This window comes from Phalangium opilio, unplaced genomic scaffold (assembly GCF_054372755.1).
Source record: "Phalangium opilio isolate 3A_F unplaced genomic scaffold, DU_Popi_V2 ptg001170l_1, whole genome shotgun sequence".
NCBI classification, from domain to species: domain Eukaryota; kingdom Metazoa; phylum Arthropoda; class Arachnida; order Opiliones; family Phalangiidae; genus Phalangium; species Phalangium opilio.
In genome coordinates, this window is record NW_028324255.1 from 8,450,703 (window position 1) to 8,470,687 (window position 19,985).

General features: G+C 35.7%; 1 protein-coding gene and 1 long non-coding RNA gene across 3 annotated transcripts; both read left to right on the forward strand.

Moving 5' to 3' along the window:
- The first annotated feature begins 1,890 nt into the window (after positions 1-1,890).
- Positions 1,891-7,881, forward strand: LOC149584714 (uncharacterized). Its single transcript, XR_016380387.1, has 3 exons — positions 1,891-1,918; positions 2,030-2,332; positions 7,785-7,881. It is a non-coding gene; the product is annotated as an uncharacterized LOC149584714 (long non-coding RNA).
- Positions 7,882-10,319: 2,438 nt separating this feature from the next.
- Positions 10,320-17,992, forward strand: LOC149584715 (uncharacterized). 2 transcript variants are annotated; one of them, XM_089863390.1, is made up of 5 exons: positions 10,320-10,374; positions 10,426-10,540; positions 10,627-10,742; positions 16,207-16,436; positions 16,867-17,992. In XM_089863390.1, the coding sequence occupies exons 2-4, from the start codon at positions 10,487-10,489 to the stop codon at positions 16,295-16,297; spliced, it is 261 nt and encodes an 86-aa protein (XP_089719516.1). In that variant the 5' UTR covers positions 10,320-10,374; positions 10,426-10,486; the 3' UTR covers positions 16,298-16,436; positions 16,867-17,992. The 2 variants fall into 2 exon arrangements, with proteins under 2 accessions (XP_089719516.1, XP_089719515.1); XM_089863389.1 differs by having other exon boundaries at positions 10,329-10,540.
- The last annotated feature ends 1,993 nt before the right edge of the window (positions 17,993-19,985 follow it).

Genomic DNA, 19,985 nt, shown 5'->3' on the forward strand with positions numbered 1-19,985 from the left:
CCTGCTGGCCACTTAATTAATTCAAAGTTTTTCCCCCTCAAGATTTTCGTTCATTAAATAAATACTATGGGATTAATCCCTAAAATTGTCTCGTCTTTGCTTCTATGCTGTTTGCTTGTTTGCCCTGAATTGTGTATTTGGGAGTGGGATTATGGTTGGGTTTCGTATGTCTGTCTACGCTCTACACACAGTGTAGAATCTGTAGATGAAGTGATTTTTGCAGTTAGCTAAAGGAAAGATAATCTCTCGGTAGTCTTGTTTGGGTCTGGTCTATAGGGAAAGGCAGTCTGCTGATTTTGACTGTATTAGCGTCTATGGGAAGATAACAATGGAGTGCCAACCAGGGTTGGAAATAAGGTGAATTTGGTTAGTGGTCCTCGGGACCAGTGACCCCTCATGTTGGAATTATTAAACTGGTCCTTGGGACCAGTGACCCTCGCATTAATTATTATTTTACCGGTCCCACTATAAATTAAATTTCTAAAATGGTGAGAATTAAAAGCACGTAAAGACACAAAAGTAAAGAAGCTGAAAATTCTAATTGATTTTGAATTATTTACTGTAGGACAAAGTAGCATATAACAATCCATAACAGTTAACTTTTATTTCTTATCACAATTTTTCAACTAGCTGCCACTAAATATCAAATCAACATGTCTAATGATATTTGAAGTTCTGAATCCTTTTCTGAACTATCCTTATTGCATTTTACATAAATTCGGTGGCAATATCTTCTCTCGCTATCAGTAAGCCAGATCAAAATCCTGAAATGTGACCATGCACTACTGCCTAATACGACTACTGACAACTAGTACTGGCTATGGTCTAGACTGTCGACTACAAGAGACTCATTCTAGAGTATAGACGCTAGACAAGATCAATAGTCAATAGACTACAAAATTTTTGTAGGGAAGCTGTAGCCAAGGAGTACTAACTACCTAGGAGTAGAATTGGTAGAAAATATGTTGAGATAGAAAAATTCTAATAAGGAACCCCGAATTTATAAACTGGTCCCACCGTCTATTTTTTCCAAAAACGATAATTAATAAAGTGGTCCCTTAGACCACTGACCCTAGGTTTTGGAATAAATAAACTGGTCCGAGCAATTAATAAACTGGTTTTGGACTTGTAAACCTGTCTTATTTCCAACCCTGGTGCCAACTCCCTCCCTACGAGTCGAATTTTTTAATTTAGCATTACTCAATAAAGACTAATAGTTCTTAATTTAGGACTCCAATATTTTGAAATACCCATACCTCTAAAACCTAACCTACTAAGCCTATGCCATAGCACATTTTATCAAGAATAGATAATTTGGCCATAAATTACGGAAGCCTGATTTTTGAGGCTAAAAATGGTAGGTGGCACTGTGGCCAGTTTTTTAATTAAAATACCTAGGCTCTACTGGCCACAGGTCCCGTTTTAAAAAAATCCTTATTTCCCACACTGCTTTAAAGATTATTAAAAAGGCTGATTTCCAGCTCCCATTTGTTTTGGAATCCTGTAGTCTGCTCAATTTTATGCTAGAAAGTTGAAACATAGCCTAACCGGGTTAACCCCAGGGCCGGAAATAAGAAAAATTTCTTATAGGACATGTGTCCAATGACCCCCCTATTTGACTGGGAATTTATTGGACATTGTCCACTGGCGTGTGCATAAATAGTGTCGCATATTCATAGTCAAGCTATCAAAACTTCGGAAAATTTATTGGTCAAAATGTCCAGTGACCCCCTTAGTTTTTAAAAAAGTTATGGGACATTTTAAAATTTTATTGGACAATGTCCACTGTCCTGTGCTTATTTCCGGCCCTGGTTAACCCTAGGTTTTTATGCTGTATTTACCGTGATATAAAAAATGGCATACCTATTCAAATTATTAACGTGTTGAAATAAAGATCGAAAACTTCAAAATACTACTGGTAAGATGACAAAAAGTTTAATATGTTTTCCCTACGGCAGAGTCGTGGTGTTTACGTTAGCGCAGCTTAACTATTTGTTACCAACAGTGGATTTTGTTAATTCATAAATAGAAGTAACAGTGGTGCTGATTAATCCAGGAGGACATTGTCGTCAGCAACGGAGGGTTACGTTGTTCGTTATCTCCACAGTTCACATTGCCGTTTGTTCATTTGTCTAAATTGCTATGAATTGTTTAGGTATTTAATTTAATTACTGTTATTGAAGCCAAAGTTGCTAAACTATAGAATCACATCATTCATTAACATATGTTATAGATGATCTTTATGTTACCGCAAATTTAGCACGTTGTATGATAAAAATTTAACACATTGTGTTGGCAAGAATGAAAAACTCTTCTAAACTTTACAATTAAGGTGATTTGAAACTCATTTTATAAACTAAATCAACACTGCCAAACCTCAATCCTTCATTAATTTCAACTTAATTATTAACGTGAATTTAAACATGAAATATACATATTTGGATGAGAGAACTCGAGTAACTTTGAAATAAAATACTTAATTAAGATTAAAACTGCACAAGCTGTTAGTATAGCCCCATGTTTTCTATTTCACACTTAAGTTAATTTAAATTATCTTTAAAATACATTAATAGGCGCGAAATTCGAAAGTGTAGGGTAAAATAAGATTCAAAAGCTCCACTAAAAATTGCAATTAACGTGAAGTATATATTGAAAGTCATTTTATAACCTAAATGTACACTGCCAAAACACAATCCTACGTTAATTGTCACTCAATTAAAAATAATTACCGTGAAATTAAACCAAATATATTCATTTTTTGGATAAAACTCAAATAACTTTTAATCTTATTTAAAACTACCCAAGCCATTGGTATAAATCCCAATGTTTTCTATTTCACACTTAAGTTAATTTAAACTATCTTTAAAGTACATTAATTGGCGCGAAATTCAAAAGTTTTGGGTAAAATAATGACTGGCAAAAATGTTAAACTTCACTAAACGTTGCAATTAGGGTAAAAAATTCCAATAAATTACACTTTTAAGCTTAATCCACTCTCCCGAACCGCGCTCAAATTAATATTAAAACATCACAAGTTTTTCGCACAGCCACAGATGTTTCCTATTTCACTTTCATATTATTTAATTCATCATTAAAATACATCGAAAGCTCTTACATATTTTAGGGTAATTGCAATTAAAGTTAATATTTTATCGAAACTTGTATCCACACTAGATAAACCGTTAAATTAAACTTAATCAAGTATAATTAAAGTGAAATCAACCCAAAACACGAATGTTTTTGGTAAATTCATGGATACCTTATAATTAAGCTAACAAATTATAATTAAAACTACACTTATCTTACACTCAGCCTCCACTTTCCTGTTTAATTCTTACACTTAAATAAATTGTCATTTAAAAGCATTTTTCCATATTGAAAGAGAGCTATTGAAAAGGAGCGAAACTTAAAAGTTTAGGCGGGATGTTACAGTATTTGTGCCTTTTTAACAGGAGTATTGTTACAATTTTAACACTACCAGACTTAGAAATAGCACACGTCCACTGGTCCAAAACCAGTTTATTAATTGCTTGGACCAGTTTTTAATTGAAAAAATTAATAATTATGTTTTTTGATGGGAATTGAGGCGGGACCAGTTTAAAAATTCAAGCTTTCTTCCAATTTCTACTCTTAACTTTTCTCTTTCAAACACAATAAACCGCATCACTCTAGAGTTTAGACCCAAATGAAGGGCTTGCCAAGTGGTACCAGGTTTTGGTAGTGGTATTAAGTTAGATTTAAAACTACGCGGCAGTCGGCAGTCTCGGCACACGATTGGAATTTTGAAGTCTCGCAGAGTCAATTTAGTCAAACCTATCATTTATGGTCAAACTACCTTGAACCTTCTCGCAAGTGGGCTAGCGCCTATATATATCAACAAAAAATTTTACAATGGGACCAGTAGAAAGAATATTAAGGTAAGGGTCACTGGTCCTAAGGACCAATTTATTTTTTATAGACGTTAGGAGTCACTAATCCTGAGGACCAGTATATAAAAACCACTTATTTCTAAGCCTTAACAATACAGACCTTGTATTTCTAATGGGACCGGCAATACCGCAACGCTGAGCCGAAAAACCAGGATGGTAAATGGTTGGACCTATCGGGAGAGGACATTGGAGCACCAAAAACATACCGCGGTGTCACGTGTCGAAAGTCAAAGCAACCTTCACCACTATAAACCACATGACCCGCTCAATCTGGCAATCTTTGAAAACTCAACTTTGAGGTACTTCCGGTCCCTTTTGATATACAGGGTCTTCAGTGTAGCAGCTAAGTAGTAGAATTATAGTAGTTAGTCTCTTTTCCTAGCAAAATGCGTTCAACTAAAGGCAGTACTTTATGCCGAACTGTTTCCACACCGACAACATCCGGACATTGGCGAGCACCTTCGTGATTTCGGTAGTGCAAGATCGTGAATGTAGAAGAGACGGTATAGTCAGTAATGAGGATAGAGATTTTGACATCGTAGCACGTTTTGAAGCCAATTCATGCTAATAAGTAATAATAGAGCGGTGGAACAAGAAGTTGCACTAAGCCTTTCTACTGTTTGTGCCAGTTTACAATGGCATCACTACCGGCATTATCATACCCCACTATATCATGCCTTAACGGACGAGGATTACCTAAGACGGCAATACCATTAGTCTTACCAGGCGTCATGAGTTTACTGCTTGCAAATGTATTGCAAGACATGGATAGTCGTCTGGAAGAGTGCCTCAACCACAATTCTAGAAACGTCGAATATTTTCGTTGATGTGTTTACCAAACAGTTCTAAGACCAATCGTAGGACTGTGCTTTAAAATATTTTGTTGTGTTCAGGCATATTCTCCAGTATTCTTTTTGTAACTTGTCACTAGCATATAATAAGCATGAATTCCAGACATTTATTTACACGCTGTATAATTTAGTATGACATCAGCCGTTGGCAGTATTGGGGGTTGTACATAAAGGAAGGTGTTGGTCTGATCTTGACCACACTGTATATGTATAGAGTGTACGAAACAAATAAACATTTTTATTCTATATTTTAAATATTGTAATTTTTAAACTTTTTCTTAAATAAAGTACAAATTATATGCTTATCGAAATCTATGTTTTTTATATTTTTTATATAAGTTAAATGTAATTAACGATACATAAGTTCTTCTTTCAACCCAAAATGTATGACGGTAAAGCAAAAATAAAATTATTCAAATTTTAACTACAATAAGACTGAAGTGACAGATATTATAAAAAAACGTCTTGGTTTGGACCAAGGCCGAAAAAACAAACGATATGTGTGAGGTTTATCATTTGACTGAAGTTTCAGATATTGCAATTGTTTTAGTTATTTTTATCCATTTAATCCTTAATCAATATTAAATTCAATCAACTGATTTTACTGTTAATCGATCCATTCCCTCTAAATTAATTGAAAAAATTACATATCTACGCTTTTTCAAGAACAATTACATTTTCCGAAAACATTTTATCATGAAATTAATTATTTTGAAGGGATTTCGTTTCGTTGCTCACTAACTTGTAAGCACCTTGACGGACATAGTTTTAATTGTTGCTGGCTTAACAAATTTTCAAGTTTGCACCAAAAAAGTTTAAATCTGTAGTAAGTTTCTGAGAAGACTGATGTTAGAGAAAATATGATAAGGAACTTTTTTTCTCAAACTAATATATAAACTAATGTCGTCTTCTTAAGACAAAGCAACAATGTTTATCCTGTGTGGTTTCGTTTTGTAGGAAAGGAAAAATATAATATCGGTATAAATATAACCAGCAGTAAGATAAGGGACTAGAATTAAAGTGCCCTAGCATTGGTAATAGAGCCTAGCACTAGTGAACAAATTTGACGATTTTATGCCGCTTCCATCGCCAAGTGAAGAGTTTGGTTACCTCGATACTTCTAGTCCCTTATCTTACTTCTGATATAACCAAAGATAAGGGTAAAGATTACATTTCATGCGGAAATAATATGGGTATACACATTATTCATTACCAGTTATGCGAAGAAGGTCACACTTTACTCCGACCCCCATCCTCTATTTTCCCAATATAAAAAAATCTGGGTTCAAGTTTACACAACGGTGATGCCTAGAAGCACCGCTATAGGCAGAGCTAGTTGACTAGCCTCCTGCCTCTAGTGAACTTTGGCACCGTCTGGCGGTGACCATTGGTGCGAGGGAGAATACCCCAATGGTGGCCTCGCCCCTGTGTGTTTTCCAAAATGGTCTTTAAGCGTGCTAAAATGATTACGCGTAATACCAGAAGGGAATAAGAGAGAAGGGACACACTTTATATCTCCATAATGCTTTACACTCGTAACAACAGTCTTACTAACCTCAAATCAACTACCCTTCACTGATTGGCTAACTTCTGTCTTAGCTGTGGGGTCACATAAGAAGGTGACGTCTCGGTTGACGAATAAAAAGTAGTTTTGTTTACAACTTTACATTGAAGGAGATAAAAATGGCCGAATTTCATGTTGATAAACGAAATCAAGCTGTGCAATTAATTTAGATACACGGGAATTGAGAACATACCAAAATCAGAAAATTTGAAGGAAATAAATAGATGAAAACTAATTATTCTGAATTAATATTAAAAAATAAAAATTAGTTTCAATAAATTACATGCTTGAGGTTATAATTACACAAGAACGAAACATCGACAACCCTAAGCCTTTGGAGAATGAAAATCTAGCAGACAAATAGGCCGCCTGATACCGCGGAGAACTTAAAAGAACTATATTTGCAGTAAATTGGTTAAAAGCTGTGTGTACTTGCGCTAAGTTTTCGCGGTTTTCTTGAGGTTGGTCGGACTCTCGTTACCAAAGCAGGCTCTAATGTCTCCCTTCTTTCTTATTCCCTTCTGGTAATACATAACCGGGGTACAAGTAGCGCCAACAATGTAGAAATGACGTTTCAAATGAAGACTGAATTATGACCAAGAAATTCTAAAGCACGGAGAGGGAAATTGCAGTGCAATCTTTTCTTCATAGAGGCGACAATAGAAATGTAGCATTTCGATTAACGAAATTAAATGTATAAATTCGTGCAACACCCTTGTTTGGCATCCACTATTAAATATTTACATTTTCCTTTCTAATTATGTCAAAGTTCACCTGCTCTTTTTAGAAAGTCAGTAGAATATTTCAAATATTCAATATTGACACCTCAACACGTACTCCCTTCAAAATAATTAATTTCATGATAAAATGTATACGGAAAATGTAATTGTTCTTGAAAAAGCGTAGATATGTAATTTTTTAATTAATTTAGAGGGAATGGATCGATTAACAGTAAAATCAGTTGATTGAATTTAATATTGATTAAGGATTAAATGGATAAAAATAACTAAAACAATTGCAATATCTGAAACTTCAGTCAAATGATAAACCTCACACATATCGTTTGTTTTTTCGGAATTGGTCCAAACCAAGACGTTTTTTATAATTTCTAATGGAACCGGTAATACCGCAACGATGAGCCGAAAAACCAGGATGGTAGTTGTTTGGACTTATCGGATGAGGATATTGGAGCACCAAAATCATACCGCGGTGTCACTTGCAGAACGTTAAACCGACCTTCATCACTTTAAATCCCATGACCTGCTCAATCTGGCAATCTTTGAAAACTCAACTTTGAGGTACTTCCGGTCCCTTTTGATATACAGGGTCTTCAACGTAGGAGCTAAGTAGTAGAATTACAGTAGTTAGTCTCGTTTCCTAGCAAAATGCCAACCTATTCCAACCAGGACAAATTGGACAGGATGTCTATTTTGGGTGAAGGTCGCAGTAACGTTCAACTAAAGGCAGTGCTTTATGCCGAACGGTTTCCACACCGACAACATCCGGTGCGAAGCACCTTTTCCGACATTGGCGAGCACCTTCGTGATTTAGGTAGTGCAAGATCGTGAACGTAGAAGAGACTGTATAGTCTGTAATGAGGATAGAGATTTTGACATCGTAGCACGTTTTGAAGCCAATTCATGCTAATAGTAGCGGCCGGTGGAACAAGAAGTTGCACTAAGCCATTCTACTGTTTGTGCCAGTTCACAAGGGTATCACTACCGGCATTATCATACCCCCCTACATCAAGCCTTAACGGACGAGGATTTCGTAAGACGGCAATACCATTAGTCTTACCATGCGTCATGAGCTTACTGCTTGCAAATGTATTGCAAGACATGGACAGTCGTCTGGATGAGTGCCTAAACCACAATGGTAGAAACGTCGAATATTTACGTTGAGGTGTTTAACAAACAGTTAAGAGGTTGTAATTTGAGGCCCACGTTCTAAGACTAATCGTAGGACAGTGCTTTAAAATATTTTGTTGCATTCTCCAGTATTACTTTTGTACCTTGTCACTCGTTGTCACTTGCATACAATAAAACATGAATTCTAAACATTTATTTACACCCTGTATAATTTAGTATGACATCACCCGTTGGTAGTATTGGGGGTTGTACATAAAGGAAGCTGTTGATCTGATCTCGACACCACTGTATATGTATACAGTGTACGAAACAAATATTTTTCTTCCATATTTCAAGTACCGTCGTTTTTAAGCTTCTTTCATAAATAAAGTGCAACATTATATGCTTATCGAAATCAATGTTATTGGATATAAGTTAAATGTAATTAACGCTACTTAAGTACTTCTTTAAGCAATGAGAAATAGATCCACCCCAAATGTATGACGGTAAAGCAAACATAATTATTCAAAATTTAATTACGTTAAGACTGAAGTAACAGATATTATAAAAAAAACGTCTTGGTTTGGACCAAGGCCGAAAAAAACAAACGATATGTGTTCGGTTTATCAATTTTTTTAGTTATTTTTATCCATTTAATCCTTAATCAATATTAAATTCAATCAACTGATTTTACTGTTAATCGATCTATTCCCTCAAAATTAATTGAACAAATTACATATCTACGCTTTTTAAAGAACAATTACATTATCCGAAAACATTTTATCATGAAATTAATTATTTTGAAGGGATTTCGTGTAAGCTCCTTGACGGACATAGTTTTAATTGTTGCTGGCTTGACAAATTTTCAAGTTTGCATCAAAAAAAAATTTAAATCGGTAAGTTGCTAAGAAGACTGATGTTAAACAAAATATGATAATTTAAATTTATTTTGTTCAGACTAGTTAATAAACGAATGCCGTATACTTAAGACAAAGCAACATCGTTTATCCTGTGTGGTTTTTGTTAGTAGGTAGCTATCTGTAGCACTGGAAAAATATGATATCGGTATAAATATAACCAAAAGTATAGGTAAAAATTACATAAAAAGAAATACGTTTCAGTACCAAAGGCTTGTTATATTCATTTCCATTCATTACCAGTTAAACGAAGAAGGTCACACTTAACTGAACACCCCCCCCCCCACCCAAGAAAGTACGAAGAGGGAAGTTGCAGTACAACCGTTCTTTCATAGTCGCGACATTAGAAATGTAGCATTTCGATATACGAAATTAAATGTATGAATTCGTGCAACAATCTGGTTTGGCATCCACTATTAAATATTTACATTTTCCTTTCGAATTATGTCAAAGTTCGCTTGGTCTTTTTAGACAGAGTATTTCAAATATTCAATATTAATCCCTCAACAAATACTCCCTTCAAAATAAATAATTTCATGATAAAATGTTTTCGGAAAATGTAATTGTTCTTGAAAAAGCGTAGATATGTAATTTTTTAAATTAATTTAGAGGGAATAGATCGATTAACAGTAAAATCAGTTGATTGAATTTAATATTGATTAAGGATTAAATGGATAAAAATAACTAAAAAAATTGCAATATCTGAACTTCAGCCAATTGATAAACCTCACACATATCGTTTTTTTTTTTCGGCCTTGGTCCAAACCAAGACGTTTTTTTATAATCTTTTATGTTACTGTAAATCAATAGCCTTATATACCCTCAATTTCCAAATATTCTTCAAGAGGCATACGATAGAATTCAAACGTAAACAATAGCTATGTTTAAAATTATTTTAGGAATAACGTTTCTTAAAACGACTTAGCTAATATCAACGTAACTTACTGAAGATTAAAATAATTAATATCAATTATATTTATTTATTTCAAAAAAACCTCTTAATTTTGTCTCGACTCGGAGAAGTTGACTTTGATTTGCCAACTTCTTTTTTTTTTCATTTTATCGACAAAAACGACAAATATTTCACTTCTTATAATTATCTAAAATTTATATACGATTATTCCGGAAATCAAAATTTTTTTTTATTATATAAAAGGTATTTATCTCTTCAAAGTAATTTTAAATCAGTTTTTAATTTTTTTATTTTTATTTTTAGATTTAAATTTAACGAACCGACTATTTTCTTCATAAAATAAAGACATTCGTGTAAGATATTTCAGCAGAAACTTTCGATTTAATTTAATTTCCAATCTCTAGCAAACATGAAGGTTTCTCAGTAGCTCGTCTGGAAACAATAAAATACCAAGCAAAATCAAAGATGCTTTCTGACCAAAGATGCTGCGGAAATAGGTTTAATATAACTTTCATGCAGGTGTGATAGGTTTCGATAATTTATCAAACCATATAGTTGCTACGATAGATTTCAGGCATAAAAAATATGATTAACATATTCCATAGACGGCTCTACTTGATGTTGCCGGAATTACCACCTTAGTCGATGGAAGAAAAGAATACCAATTAGAAGGGCTTGAATGGAAACTGTTAAGGACACTGTCTTCTGCACTGAACTTTTCGTAAGAACACCTATCATAAGTTCCAACCTCATAGGATATGTTCCCTAAGTTTGTCTTTGATTACTGAGAGCTTGTAATGAAGTGATATGAGTGAAATGTCATAGATTCCGGGTAAAGCGACGCCTGTTGAGGCGCTGTAAAAGGCTTAGTGCAGACTACATAGGTAGATGGACTGCAATTAACCAAGTGTTGTCAATTCTCGCTTGTTCTCGAACTAGCTCGAGTTATAAGTCTCTAGCATTACGAAGCATAGGTAATGTCACACTTATGAAACATATCTTATAAAAGTATGCTTTAATATAACGTTAATTTCATCATCTAAAATTATACATACCCCGCGATTTGATAAATCCCTTCAATACACAATGAGATGCATAACAATTGTATCAAGCTTTTAGTATCCACGTGTTTTGGCACAGATAATTTTAGGCACATTTTTTTACCTAAATCTGCCCTCATCTTGTACTAGTCGGAAAACATTGAGAGTATCCCTTCAATCAATGAACTGGCTATTATACAGTGTGGAAGAGATCAGAGTAACACCTACCTTTGTGGAAAACCCCCAAAACCCCTGACGGACTACTTCACTGCAGTACATTTTCGAACTCGTATACAGGGTGTGACATGTGTCATTGTATGCAAATGAGAACGTGCAACAAGTATCATAGTGAATATCGTTTAATGATACGCACTTTGAAACGTTAAAGACCTACGATTAAGCTTAGGAACTAAGGCATCACACTACAAATTAATGGGCTGTTTGGTAAACCCATCAGCGTAAATGTTCGATGTGCCTACCGTCGTGGTGTAGGCACTCTTCAAGACGATTGTCCATGCCTTGTATTACGTTTTCTAGCATTTGAGGAGTGATTCGTTCAATTGCGCTTCGAATTCTGGCCTTCAAGTCGTCTACATATAAAGGTTCGGTTGCATACACCTCCCCCTTAACATATCCCCATAAGAAGAAATCAAGTGGGGTTAGGTCAGGGGATCTTGCTGGCCACGGAATTGGTCCACCTCTACCGATTCAACGGTTTGGAAAGTGCTCAGTTAGCCATTGGCGAACATTGACCACCCAATGTGGTGGCGCACCATCCTACTGGAACCACAGATCCCGCATCACTGCTAATGATAATGCGTCTATCGCATCACTAAACTCGTGGCGCAGGAAGTGCAAATACCTGTCACCAGTAATGTTGTCCTCGAAGAAGAAAGGTCCGATGATTCTGTTCCCCAGAATGCCACACCAAACATTTATCTTCCTTCGAATTTGATGGTAATGTTGCCGTAACCAGTATGGATTTCGTTGGGTCCAGTAATGTAAGTTATGTCGGTTTACCGTACCATCCCTGTGAAATGTCTCCTCATCAGAAAAAAGAACCTTTCTTAAGAACAATGGATCGGCTTCAATTAGTGGAAAACCCCCAAAACCCCTGACGGACTACTTCACTGCAGTACATTTTCGAGCTCGTATACAGGGTGTGACATGTGTCATTGTATGCAAATGAGAACGTGCAACAAGTATCATAGTGAATATCGTTTAATGATACGCACTTTGAAACGTTAAAGAATACGGCACTCGAGTATCTAATAATTCATGGACTGGAGTTGTGGGTCGTCTCCACAATAAAGTAAGTTCATCCGAAATGAAAAGCAAGTCAATGAATTTACCAATTAGAACGTACAGGCAGTAGCGTCGCTAGGGTTTGAAATTTGGGGGGGGGGGCTAAATCTGGGCAAACTAGTTATTATAAGAACTTAATAAAAAAAATTGCATAACGGGTTCATTGGAAAATGTGTAGACCTTAAATTTAAAACTATCGGTAAATTTGTGTCAACGTGAAATTATTCGTATTTTAAAGATATACAACCTTTTTTAAAAGCTGCGGAACCGATTATGAAGGATTTTCACTCGTCGTTAGTTTACTTTTAGTTTTGGTCAGCTTTTAGTCCACACTATTGGCACTCCCTTCGAAAGAACATGTAACATTTTACTTGTCTCCATCTGCTCTTTTGTTCAAAATTGTACTGTTTGATATTGAAATTCATCTCTGCAGAGATGAAACTTAACGAATCTATCATTATAATTTTTTATATATTGCTACAGAATTTTAGGTTGCTAACAGTAATTTTTTGGTAGGGTTTACGGATTATTTTGGGGGGCAAAGTTTGGAATTTGGGGGCTATAGCCCCCCAAAAAAGGCCTAGCGACGCCACTGCGTACAGGGAGAAGCCACCATATTAGGGTAGTTCCCTCGCGGCATGAGGCAACGCCTCACGTTCGCTACAGGCGGAGGTTAGTCGACTCACACTATCGCTTTCGGTGCTTCAAAGAGCGAGGAAACAAGCCTACCTAATATGGCCGCCCATACCCTTTGCTGGTTGCTGTATGGCATAATAGGAGCGGTCTATAAAGCTGAAACTTACCCACTTCTAATTTCACTTTTGGAAATTAACCACCCTTCACGGTTTTCAATGATTTCTGGACTTAAACCTTTTCCTGTATTAAATGTACTATGAATAACAAAACGGTTACATAATTAAAACCTAGAGTAACGTAGTAAATTTTCTATAGGAAGCCGATTTTGCACTATCAGCTCTGATGGATACAAACTCTAGAAGAACAGTGATAGATTTCAGCGAATCTTACCTCATTGACACCCTCAACTTCTTTGTTGGCGTCAACAAACTTGTCAGAACGCAACGTGTCTTTTTTCTATCTCCTTTTCAGAATAATGTGAATAAAGCTCGTAATACTATTCATGGCATCAAGAGTTCATAATAACCCGAAGTACGAAACTGGTTAAAAAGCCAGTAATAACAAAGTTTCACCGTAAAGCTCAGCGGATTCATACACCGCTTAACTCCCAAAGAAATGGTTACCCCATTTTTTAGGGCCCACGCGCATTATCTTACACACTTCTGGTTTAGCACTATTTTTATCTTGTGATTTTGGGAGTGAAAATGGCTCACGTCTACTTCTGTCGGAACGATGTAAATTAAGCCTTGGCTAAGAAGTTGGCTTTTAGTCGGGGTTTCTAGTTTTCAACAAAACATTTAAACGATCGTCAATAATGTTTTTTTGTGATATGGGTGAGTGAGAATTCCGTGGTTAAATTAAAACGGTTTGGACAAATTTATTCCCAGTATCCTTAATATAAGAATTGCAACGTGTTTCTACGTCCACCATATCGCCATTTTTCTTTTCGACGGAGATCCCAGCCAACGGAAGTTTTGGAACGAAAACCAAGGAGCATAGATACCACTACGATATACTGTAAGGTTGTATGTCCATAAACAGGCTAATCCTTTCTATGCGCAACGACAGAATGTTGTTGTTCGCGATTTTTACCATTAGCTCTATGGCCAGTTTCATACATCCCCCCGAAGGGGGTTATTATGAACTCCTGATGGATTTCGACATTTCCTATCTATTAGCCACATTCTTTATCTTTACTCATAATGGAAAATTTATCAGACGTTAAATTGTATTATGATCTTAACTCTGTGGATAATGAATAGATAAAGTAGTAGGACTGGTCACGAGCTCGAGCCAAGCCGACACTTTGGCGGCTCGATTTTATTAACGGGCTAGCTTTTTTAAGGTCGAGCCGAGCCGTTAGTGATCGAGCCACTACGACTCGCGAGCTTAGTCACTGAAATAGTGCTTTTCTTTTAGTCTTTCTTCTCTCCACAAATAGCGTTCCGTTGTATTTTTACATGTAATAAAGCGTGGGAAAATTGGCTTTCTCTGGCCTTTAGCCTATATACAAGCATTCGTCCCTAAACGAATTTCACGCTTATTGCGAAGTAGAGCTATTTTAGACCTTTCAACTATAGTAGGTCTTAACTAACATGACGAGTTTATTACTTGTATATGAATCTTCCTCTATACTCGTTTAAATTAAACTTCATTTAAAAATATTCGGTCGTGTTTTCCTTTTGATAGTCCAGTGAAAAAGCTCGGAAACATTTTGAGCTCTTTCGATTTGGAGATTTCTCCGCCTTTCAGAGTATTTAAAATTAAAAATACCCAGTACAAAGAAACCCTCGGTTTTATTACGTTTTACCCACCATAAAAAAGCCACTTAAAAAAACCCTCTCTAAAATCTTCAAATTTGATGAATTTGAATGCCAGAGAAATTTCAATTAAAAGATAGTTTAAGATATTTAAAAAATAATAGTTATTTGTTGTTTCAACTTCAAAAGTATTATGTAATAATATTTATATATGTTTTATGAATAATTTTGAGATTTTCATTTACTAAGCAATGACATTTGAATGAAAATTTCTACAATGCACGTAACTGCTTAAAGGGAGGGTGAAGTGGACAATGAAGTGATTTTTAATCAGTTCTACTACACACTATAAGGCCATTCTGCATAGTGAAACATCCAGGAAATATCTACGAACAGGAATGTATGGAGGAATTGGAATGTCTAAGGTAAAATCCTAATCAGCGTGAAATGATCTTGGAAACAACTGGCGTGGCTTAATTTACGCTAGTGACGTCATAGCCTGACGTAAAAATCGTATTTACCACTTAAATTATTTTCATCCATTCATTGGCTGCCAAAAAACTTGTTTTCTATAATTCTCCACCCTCTACCCTAGGTCCTCTACCTAGGCTGAGAGAATCGAATATGAACGCAAACGGCGGCGAATCAGCGCATTTAACTTTAAAAAATTTAAAAGGTCACTTCTGCCCTGCCTTTTTTAACGAGTCATGACATTTTTCGCCTTCGGTGGACAGCTAAACAGACGTAGGGGGAGGAGCTACACTTCTAGAAAACAAAAAGGACTAGCCTTATGTTTCCACCATCAAGGGTACAACGAGAGCCCCCTTAGCCATTCCAGCCCTTCCATACATTCCTGCTACGAATGATTACAAAATTCAAAGGAGGTTCAAATTTTATGGATAATTTGAAATAAGGGCCTCCGACCAATCTCATAACGCCTTGCCTTCTTGTTAATGAAATTCGCGTGGCACGCTCCATGCCGAATGAAATTTAACGCGAGATTTGATATAAGTTGCTCGCGATTTGATATCAGTGCGAGATATTCAGCGTGCAATTTTGTTAACAGGAAGGCAGGGCGTTACGCGAGTGGTCAGAGGTCCTTATTTTAAATTATCCATAAAATCTGAACTTAATTTGAATTTTAAAATCATTCAGAGATATTTCCTGGATGTTACACTATGCAGAATTTTCTCATAATTAGTAGAAGAATCGATAAAAAATCACTTGATTTTCCACTTCACCCTCCCTTTAAGATAAAGAAACAAAACGCAATAAAACCCGGTGGGCTGACTTTTTTTTTAATAAAACCCCGGTTTTTTCGAGACCTGATTCACAGTCATTGAAATTTTGCGAATTTTGTGTAACGGCACCACGCGCTTTATTAAAGAGTTATATTGTCTTATCAGTATATTCTAACTCTAAAATTGTGGCATTTGTTTAACAGGTGTCGATGTGAATTGTTCCCAGACGTCATCTGCTCTGATTATCTCATCTTGGCTATCATTTTGTACTTTAATAACTATTCACTATGGTGACGCGCTCACAGCATCGGCAGGAATTTCTATCAATGGCAACATCGATTCACTAGATGAACTCTCAGATATTTTCAAAAGTGGTTCGATGAAATTTTTTATACCCGAACATCATGGTTTATACAATTTTATCCAAGGAATGGTAAGCAATATTAAAAGAAAAAGTTCGGGTAACATAACATTTTACCTCGCAAGAGCGGAATTTTTCTAAATATAAGAGGGAAAATATATAATAAAATAAATGGTCTCTTATTACAAAATAATTAGCATTTAATTAGTCTTAAAAACTAGCAAACTGCACCGCCATTGGTTTAGTGGCGTCTGCTAAACCAAACCTCTTACACCTTACTTCTCTCAGCAACGAATAGCGACGTTGTAGTTCACGTTTCTAAGTGTAATTAAGTGATAATTATAATGTAACAAGAGATCATTTATTTATTTTAATATTTTTCCTTTTATATTTAGAAAAAGACCCTTCTAGCAAGGTAAAATGTTATGTTATCTAAGCTTCTCCTTAAAATAACATGAGTTTTTTTGTCGAAAACATTACTGATGGTAACCATTACGAGCAGCCATCTTATCCTTACGGCGTCTTATTCCGGAGAGTTAGTGATGTTCGACCGCCAAGACAAACAGATCTCTCGGATATTAAGAATAAGATTATTACGACTGTTTATCCGAAGTTAAGAATGACTCGTTTACTTTATCAAAAGGGTTTCCCGGAATCTTTAATTCGTGCTGTTGGAGAGCCAATAGCTTCCATTAGAATAGCTATCGGCTTCAGGAAATATTTTACTTGTAAAGAATCCTTCAACCGAGTGCAATTATAATTTCTAAGCTACTTGGACAGAAAAAGAGCTCGGCATTATCTATCCAAGTCATTTTATCTTTATCCATACTCGAAAATTATCCGCAGAACTTACGTGTTAAATCGTATTATATCCACAACTTTTCGGTTTTCCACTAATTTGTGGATAATTTATAGAAAATGCCGAGCTCTAGGAAACACGTTTCCTTTCCCACAGTTTGCTCGTGTCTCTTTGGATAGAATCCAAAAGAGTAGAAATCCCATTCGACCGAAATGAAAAAACCAATGTGTCTCAATGAAAAAAATACAAAAATGGCTTTTCCCAATGAATAGTAATTAAATTACAATTGAATCGAAGAGCAAAACTAGCACGAAGCCAAAACTTTAAAACAAAGTTCAATGTATCCCAAGGAGGCTCACTTTGAAGGGGCAAGGGCAAATTAACAAGGTCAAAGTAATATTATTGGGGCATAGATTTTGGAAAAGGTGTCAACTAATTATTATTGCCAATAATCTGGAAACGGTTACTGTGGCAACCACTTATTCGAGGCAATATTTTTGGAAACGATGAAAATGAATTTTTTGGGCTTAAGTTTTTGTAAAACGTGTCAACGAATTATTTAGGTCGTTTTGGAAACCGAGGCAACTAATTATTAGGATTAATATTTCGAAAACGTAAAAACCTATGAGTAGATAGGTCTGCATTGACGATATTTTTTTTTATCTAGCAAACCTAACCCAAACTCTCTTGTCCTAAGGTTAATTTAATTGCTATTTTTTACAAGGATTCAAATAAAACTAGAACACGATTAGTTTAGAAAAAATTGTTAAAAGTTAGGCTATTCGTCAGCCGGGAGATGGTCAAAAGAAATTCATAAATACAATCTCAAGCCAATATTTTGGAAAAAGTGGTAGCTATGTATTAAGGACAGTATTTTTTTTAAAAGTGGCAACTAATTATTACACCAATTTTTTGGAAAGGTGCCAACTTATTAGTAAATGGGGTTTGCGCAAATGTGATTTGAAAATTTTTTTAGTTCACAACACTGCCCAAATGATAATGGAATGATTTCATACTAAATTGACAAACATAATATATTTATAAATTATAACATTTTAACTAAATTACTTTTTTAAATGAACATTTAATGACGCATCATTTAACGTGGTTTTTTGTCTTTAGCAAACCTAACAACACCAAATGTATGTTGAATCGTAATTGTTATTTTTACGCATTACTAGGGGCCGAATGAGTTTCAATTGGAGGTACTGTGGTGTTTCCGAATCGCAATTCAAAACTAATAAAACAAATCTGGTTTCTGTCCTTTGGGACGTTTAGTCCCGTTTAGTCCCGTTTAGTCCAAATGGATTAATTTACATTGGGATGTTTCGTCCAGATGAATTTCTGTTGATTGGAATGTTTCATCTTAATGGGATATCTATCTGTTATTGAAGTTTGTCCTAATGGGATTTGTGCCTGTTGCTAAAGTTTGCCCTAATGGGATTTGTGCCTGTTGCTAAAGTTTGCCCTAATTGGATTTGTGCCTGTTGCTAAAGTTTGCCCTAATGGGATTTGTGCCTGTTGCTAAAGTTTGCCCTAATGGGATTTGTGCCTGTTGCTAAAGTTTGCCCTAATGGGATTTGTGCTGTTGCTAAAGTTTGCCCTAATGGGATTTGTGCCTGTTGCTAAAGTTTGCCCTAATGGGATTTGTGCCTGTTGCTAAAGTTTGCCCTAATGGGATTTGTGCCTGTTGCTAAAGTTTGCCCTAATGGGATTTTTGCCTGTTGCTAAAGTTTGCCCTAATGGGATTTTTGCCTGTTGCTAAAGTTTGCCCTAATGAGATTTCTGTCGATTGGGAATTCTAGCGAATAGGATTTCTGTTCAATGGGAATATATCCATAGGCTCTCTGGGGTCGAAAAATTATCTTGCTTTCGAAGTTCATAAATCCTGGTTGCAAACTCGGGCCACTACACTAGTTTAGTGGCCCGTGATGCAAATAACAAAATGTCATAATGCTACTTCCACTTTGCTGAACTCGTGTCTCCTTTTGGCCTCTTTCTTCTATCCATAATCCATCCATTTGTCCACTGAAATTTCTTAAATTTGATTTTCTAATAGTATCATTTCCATGCGCGAAAGTGGTTGTATTCTTTGGTGGCAAGAAGAAATGATGTGGCCAGTTAAAATGCAAGGAATGAAGGATGCATTCACAGATTCAGCCGTCTATATACAACTAAGTGACTTGTACACGACACTAATGGTATTGTTTAGTGGTTACGTTTCAGATCTTTTTTCGTTAAAAGTGGAAAGATGTAGGGCAGCGCGTAGAACAGTCGTAGAAAACCGAAAAAGATTATTCCAAAAGATAGTGAAATAATTGATGATTAAAAGATTGTAACTGCGCGAACCAGTTACAATTGACCGCAGGGCCTGATTAAGCAATTTTGCACCCGGGGGCCGAATAGTATGCGCCCCCTTAAGCCGAAAAAAAGGGAACAGCAAATGTTGCTAGGGGGGAATAGTTGAACTCAATGCGCCCCCAACAAGCCTTGCGGCCGGGGGCCAGTGCCCCCTCGCCCCCTTTCATCCGGCGCTTATTGACCGTCATTGTGGAAAAAAACATTTTGTGTGTATCAATCCTCAATTAGAAAAATCTAAACATGAACAATTGAAATGTAATATAAATAATTTTCGATTTTATATCTTCAAATACTTCACCCAATCAATGTTGTACCACCATATATATGTATTGCATTATCTTGAATTGAAAATGAGATTCAAGAAAACACTTTGGGAAACCAAAAAAATACATCTACGAGTCTTATACTTCTTGTGTATGCAACATTTTACAAATTACAATTGTTTTATATTTAAGCGTTAT